Source organism: Micrasema longulum, unplaced genomic scaffold, assembly GCF_059751315.1.
Source record: "Micrasema longulum isolate JH-2025_06_02 unplaced genomic scaffold, ASM5975131v1 h1tg000244l, whole genome shotgun sequence".
NCBI lineage: Eukaryota > Metazoa > Arthropoda > Insecta > Trichoptera > Brachycentridae > Micrasema > Micrasema longulum.
In genome coordinates, this window is record NW_028277449.1 from 722,541 (window position 1) to 730,031 (window position 7,491).

General features: G+C 33.4%; 1 protein-coding gene across 1 annotated transcript; it reads left to right on the forward strand.

The window, feature by feature from the left end:
* Positions 1-3,368: 3,368 nt before the first annotated feature.
* LOC148283370 (chymotrypsin-2-like) lies at positions 3,369-7,491 on the forward strand. Its single transcript, XM_088223650.1, has 5 exons — positions 3,369-3,445; positions 4,867-5,035; positions 5,394-5,640; positions 6,147-6,296; positions 7,211-7,491. The coding sequence occupies exons 1-5, from the start codon at positions 3,397-3,399 to the stop codon at positions 7,352-7,354; spliced, it is 759 nt and encodes a 252-aa protein (XP_088079776.1). The 5' UTR covers positions 3,369-3,396; the 3' UTR covers positions 7,355-7,491.

The following is a 7,491-nucleotide window of genomic DNA, read 5'->3' on the forward strand; positions in this document are numbered from 1 at the left end:
AAATATAGTTAATTCTTCTTCTAGACCCTATCTGCACCAACTGTTGCGCAAAGCACTAAACATCAGTAGAAAGATGGCTGTGAGTGATTTTTATACATTTCGAAGGAGAGCAATTTTGAAGTTTGATGGGATTTTAAAAATCAAAATTTTATATCGATTGATATTTCGGTAGTCAGATGGCAGAAGGAACCATCTGTAATTTTCAAAAATGTTCAGGAGAGCTAAATACGTCTCAATTTCAAGACTTTAATCCACAAACTAAAATATTTTAGCGTTGCTTTTCAATAGGACATTACCATTCTAAATGACGCTGATTTTTTAAGTTTTTTTCTGTGTGCATACTAAAATATTCATTCAAACTTTTGAAAACCAAAACATAGACAAAAATACAGATGGTTCATTCTGCCATCTGACTACCGATTTTCTCTTAAATAATAATTATCTTATACCTCTTCAGGGAGATTCTGGTGGGCCATTGTTTGCTGGAAATGCTTTGGTTGGTATCGTCTCATGGGGATCACTTTGCGATCGCGGATACCCTGATGTCTTCACCAGGGTCTGTTCTTCAGGAAAGAGTTTTGTAGTACCTACTAGACAATTACACAATTATCATTCGTTGTTTTAAGTACATGTCGATTAGTAGGTATCAATTACGTATATCTGTAGGTGATCTCTTGTCAAAAGCAATAAATGCAAGTCACCGAGTATACAGTTGATTTGTTTGATATGATTACGATATTCTATACGAGTAATATTGTAATAAACAAAGACCAAGGAGTTTTTCTTAAGGAACCCATTATCAACTTTTTGTTATCTTTTACATTAAATCATGCAATGTGAAGGTTATAATACTTATAAATAAGCTTCCAATTTTAATACTATTTATGTTTGAAGCATTAACTTCGTAGTCAAAGGTTGTAACTAATTTTAGTAAATATGAGAATGCAATCACTTACAGATTTTTTATGTCTACCGGTTCCAAGATGTATTCGTATCTTCTTTAAGACACTCATTACATCAACATGCAAACACTGAAATACAATTTCGCCTTTAGAGTAATATACACAGTGTTGATGAAAAATACATAAATTACATGCAGAGTTATGGGGGGATGTAATTGCCACCGCGTCTGATAAATATAATATAGCACGCTTTAAGATTAAATAATTCAACCGTCATAGGTCATAGTAACCAGTCGTGTAATTTTCAACCTCTTGACCCCTCCCCTTCCCAAACCTCCATGACACCCATTTTCTAACATACCGTTAAATACTACTAACCTTATTTTTAGAGGATACACATTTTGTAACATTCACCATTCTACTTTGCTTCTATACCGTGTAGCTTGTGTTTTTTTAAACCTTTGATTGGTTTGAATGTACATAAACAGACGTTTTTAGTATAATCAATAGCATTTGTGTGTTTCAGCAACATATAGTATGAATAAAAGCTTGGGAAATCCAGGAATGGAGTACCAAAACCAATTAAAATCAAACTATCGAATTTTTCACTATCCAAAAGTATATTGAGCGAGCACTGACAAGTAAAAAAAATATAAGCATCTAATTAGACCTGAACCTTTTTCAACACAAGAGTTAAGAGAAGAATTGGATATACGTAGGGGAAACGGAGAAGAGAATCGTAAAAAAATTAATTACTTAAGAAAAATTCTATCAACACTACATTAAGACATGTATTATGTATTGCATTTACCGAAACTAGGTTAGATTTGAGTATTGAATCTCCAGAACTAGGTTTGTCTAACCATAAATATTATTTCATGATGGATGACCTCATCACCAAACGAATATTTGTCCAAGAGAGCACAGCTCTTGAGAAAATCATAATTAGATATGTCTACTTTCCACCACTTGCGGACACAGAAAATTATCATAGGCATTGTGAAGACACCAAATTTTCGGGCTCAAAATACCATATCAATAAACTAATTGTATGTGGTGACTATAACTTTCCTTATTTGTCCTGGGAAAATAGTGGAAGTCGCTTTATTTATAGTAAAAATGAGAACGACTAAGCGCGACCAGTACTGGACATGATTATTTTTAAAATTTTAATCAGCTTAATTTTATATAGATCCAACATAGAGAATAAGTTACTAGATTTCGGTTTCATCAAATTATGCCAATCTAAATTGTGAAAAGTGCGTTGATCTGATTTTGCCAATTGATATCCAACCTTCCTCTTGAATCAATATTAAATTTACTTGCAATTTTCTTAATACCGACGTATCTTCGAAAGCTTTTTCAATTCTTCAATTCAATTATTATTCAACTTTCCAAAACAGACTGGACCATTTTAAATACCTAAGGACAATACAGAATTATCATTTTGTCACATTTATGACATAATTTTTAAATAAACAGATAAATTTGTAATAATAATAATAATGTTTGGATAATTTATAAAGCGCCATTTTTGTGAAAATCACCTTAAGGGCGCTGTAAAATAAATAAATATCCCAACACGTCTTGCAGCTACAAAGCGCATAGATGGTTGGGATTCTAGTTCCTCGTCTCCAATTATGATATATTACAATTATGATATATATGAGCTAGATAACAGAACGTCTTGCAGCTACAGAGCGCATGGACAATAAGAAATCAAGCCCCTATTTACATTTGTCCCTAAGTCCCTAAGTATCAACCTAAAAAAACAATCCGAACTGATATAAATTTTGCTAAATTAAAAAAAATGTAAGGCAAAAAGTTTAGGCAAAATCAGCAAAAAATTAATAAAATATACATTAATACGGGTTCAAAATCTTTTATTTATAAAAAAATGTATGTCATACAAATATCCTTTTATATTTAAATCTCTAAGTACAAAGATTAAGCACTTTGGCGGAATAAATGCCAAAGCAATATTCGAACCTTTTAAAAATCAAACTGGTCAAATAAAGAGTTAGTCAAAAATTGGTTCTAAACTTTTTAATTAAAAAACAAATACTCATTTTCGTGCATAAATATCCATTTTATCCTTAACTGTCTCGATATATACTGATGAAGATGGCGTTTGTAATTAATTTGTAAGAGTTATATTGTTGCGGGTAAATTATTGCGTGTTTTAAAATTACTATGCACGCTTGACCCAAATCAGGAAAACAATTTAAACGAATAAAAAAATCAAAAATGTATGATTTACCTTATCTCTCTGTAGATGCCAACTGATTAGTGATCATCGGAAAAACCTGTTTGTCTTAAACATTATCGTGAAACGAGTAATCACATAAAGATTAGAGATTAAATATTCTAATGGAAGCTTTATTTACATATATTTAAAAAATGTATTTTAGATAAAACGGTATCAATAGATTAAAAAATTAAATAAATACCGTACCTACGGATTCATTTTAACTATTATTAGTACCTTGTTAAGATGTTTAAGGTTGTGTTCCTATTGGCAGCAGTATTGGTGTCAGCTTATGGTATGTTTTACGATATTCTAAAATACATTTTAGAAATACTGTTGAACTTTTTATATTGAATTTTTGAAAATGCATGTTTAGAAATTTTATGGTAAGATACCGCTGCGCTGGTTCGAAGAAGATGCCGTATTTTTTCACTTAAAATACGGCATCTTCTTCTTCAGCCATGTTCTGTTTACTGCTGGATTAATACCTCTTCCATGGGTTTCTACATCGTTCTATTCCCCGCTTTTTTATACATGTTTTATCGGCTATTGTGACAATGTCGTCAGTCCATCAGTTTTGGGCCTTTCCAACACCTCTTTTTTTGGCCATGGTCTCCACTTTATTATGTTGGGTGTCCACCTGCCTTTTTTTGTCTGACCAAGTATCCTGCTTATTGCCATTCTAATTTTGCTGTAAGATCCATGATGTCCGCGACTTCGGTTCGGCGCTTAATATTTTCATTTTGTATTCTGTTTCTTAGACATGCATTGAAAATCTTTCTTTGCATGCTGGGTGCATTTCAGTTTCTAGTTTCTTTTTGCTGTCACAAACATGATTTCTAGTATGTCATCACAAGCAATAAACATGATTAATAGAATCGTCTTTTTAAGTATAATGTGACTTGTTTATTTTCAAAAATGTACTTCCATTTAGACCCATTCTGTTTGATAACTCCTCTGTCGGTTGTCTTTACCAAATTTTACTTTGTACGACTCATAATTTTTATATTTTATGTATTCATTTCTAAACCGAGCCTTTCTGAAGTCTTATGTAGTTTCATAACACTTTCAGCTAGTTCATCCATATTGTTACTTTTAAAAACAATTTCATCTGTAATATTTACACCTTTATTCTCCCAATTCAGGGTTTTATTTAGCCTCCAAGTGCTAGTGCAATGAGCTTTGACGGTATTTAGTCCACCTGTCATACACCTTTCTCTACTTTGAATTTTATCAATTTTTGTATCCTCATCAATCTTCGCATCCATAGCAGCGTTATCATAGATGAAATGTATTAGTCTTATAAATCCAGAATCGTCTCTCAATTTTTTGGTGATATTTGAAAATAAAGGCTGTAGGTTGATTAGTGTAGAATCTCCGATATTTTTTGTGTATGTTAATTAAACATTTTTTCCCACAAACTACAAGGCAAATATTTTTTATTAGTTCAGATTAAGGTTTTTGAAGTTACTGCCGTTCGCGTTCTTTTTAAAGGTGTCGTATCACATTACAGCGCCCATTATCAGGGTTGATATAATTTGTGTGTTCTAACTGATTCATACCGTTTCGCAGTCAATGCCAATTTGTTTACCTTAAATCTGCGTCGTTTCGGTTGTTGCAATTATGGAATTTATTTATTACTTCGTACCAGGATGTGCATCAAAATGGCCATGTAAATCGAAGAATTTTTTTTAATATCCTGAAATTCATTTACAGCTGCACCAGCTGAAGAAGTTGATGATGGATCATGGCGTGTTGTCGGAGGATCAAACTCTGGGGCTGTTTCATACCAAGTTTCCCTGAGGTCAGCCTCCAACTCTCACTTCTGCGGAGGATCAATCCTGAACGCCCGCACTGTCGTCACAGCTGCTCATTGCGTTGTTGGGTAAAGCATTTATAAATAAATCTATATTTCAACAGAGTTTTTACACAAACAAAATGTCAAGAAAATCAACATGACAAAATTGGTATTTTCTAGGATTAAAACCAATACAAAGAGCTGGGCATACCGATCGGTTCCTTTGTGGGCAAATGCCTGTTTTAAGGAACAGATTTTTTATCACGACAAAAATATGAATAAAATTAAAACAATTTTGAAAAAAGTCGTAGGACAAAAAAAAAAATATTTTAAAACAGCAATAAAAAAAAACATCAAAGTTGAACAGCATTTAATTACTGATATACTAATGGAATGATTTTTTCTAAAACAATTGCTCAAACTCCTTTTTTTTGTTTTTTTTCAGTCAGTCAGCGAGCAACGTGAGGGTGGTTGTTGGAGCTGTTCTCCTGAACTCTGGTGGTACCACATACGCCGTATCCAGATTAACTAGCCATCCACAATACAATGGAAACACCATCGTCAATGACGTCGCCGTTGTCATCACCAGCTCTAACATCGTTATGGGATCAACCGTTGCTCCCATCGCTCTGTCAACAGGAACCACTGGCGGTGGAGTCACCGTGAGGCTGACCGGATGGGGAAAGACTAGCGTAAGTATATTGATTTAAATTTGAAATGAAAACCCTGGTATTTTTAGTATATCTAAATGTTTGTGGACAGACTAGATTTCACTTCCTAGGGGGTTATTAAGATCTAAAATTATTGCAACACAGAGGAAAAGTATTTTTGAGAAGAGAATATGAAAGTCTAGAGATATACAGGTCTTATGACCTGTAATTTGCGGGTTTCATTGGCCACATTACACATTGTAAGTGTATAATTCTGTTTATGTTGAAACATTCATTTTTCCTCGATACTTCCATCCGTTGTCTTTTTTTAAGCAAAATAGCTGAAACCTTGAAACCCTGAGATGTGGGTGAGATCCATCTAGCTGAATTATTTCACCTAGTGGCAAAGACTGAAAATGTTATTCAATTTCATTTCATTTCATTCATTTAAAATCTTGGGAAAAAAACAGTTATGTTTTCTGACAAAGAAAAAGATACCTCTTAAAATTGAGGCATGCAAAATAAACTTACTAATTGTTTTCTTCCAGTACCCATCAAACACCTTGCCCAACAACCTTCAGACCATCAACCTTAACACCATCACTGTTGCCGACTGCAAATCCAAGCTCTCAGCCATTGGAAGCGTCTCCGATACCCAAATTTGCACACTTACCAAGTCCGGAGAAGGCGCCTGCCAGGTATGGAATCACCTTCTAAATAAATGTTTTAGTAACTTACAAAAATATATCTACAATGTTATGTCAGCATATTTCAAAACTGTGTATTTTGTTTGACTATCAGACGAAACCAATCTACCCTCACGTGAATGAAGGAATAATGATCATAATCAGAGGTTAACCTTTAACAATCTTTTGACATTTCTGCAACCTATGTGTATCTTTTGTAACGTTCATGTTATTTGAATATCGTCCTACAAACCAAAATCTTCAAAAATCAAGTGGAAATGAAGCACTCACGTCGATGGGGACCAGAAGTTTTGAGATCATGGGTTGTTTTAAAAATAAACTCATATACACGTCATATTACCCATCATGTTTATTATCTTTACTCTGCAGTTCAGTAACCAACAACTGGAATTTTAAATAACTGTATAAATGGTATAAATTTAATATTTAGTTTAGTGACGTTTCAACTCTGCGGTCTCTGTAAAACAAGGAACAACATTCCTCTCTTGCGGAGTTCCTTTTTCTTGATTGCTCTTCCGTCTACTTTTGTTCTTTTATTATGATTATCAACATAACCTCAACTTCAATCTCCTTCATGGTTTACAAAGGAGTTGTTTTATTATATTATTTCATAGCCCTTGAACAAACATCTGAAGTATTAGGTTGTTTCAGAGCATATTTACATAAAAATTATATGACAGAAGTTGGTTATACCAATGCAGTATTCTATTTATCATCAGTTGTGGACTGGAAGAGAGAATGATGCTAATAATACGCACCATTATTTATTAAGCGAAACTAGGCGGGTAAATAAAATAAAAAACTAGCATTAATTAACTTACGTATTTTTATTTCGTTGTCACACTGCCTGTCTCTCTTACATATCTATACGAAATAGTTTCTTATACGCACATGTCAATTTCCAGGGAGATTCTGGCGGTCCATTGGTTGCTGGTAGTACTTTGGTTGGTATCGTCTCCTGGGGATCACCTTGCGCTCGTGGATACCCCGATGTCTTCACCAGGGTCAGCTCCTTCGCTTCCTGGATCCAGAGCAATGCTCAGAACTAATTTGTTGAAAGCAACCTAAAAGACCTCATCATAAATATATAATTCAAGTTAATACTGAGTTAAAAGAAATTATAATGTCTAACTTTACTTGATATATATATGACAAACCAGAAAAATAAAACATTATTAAAACTTTA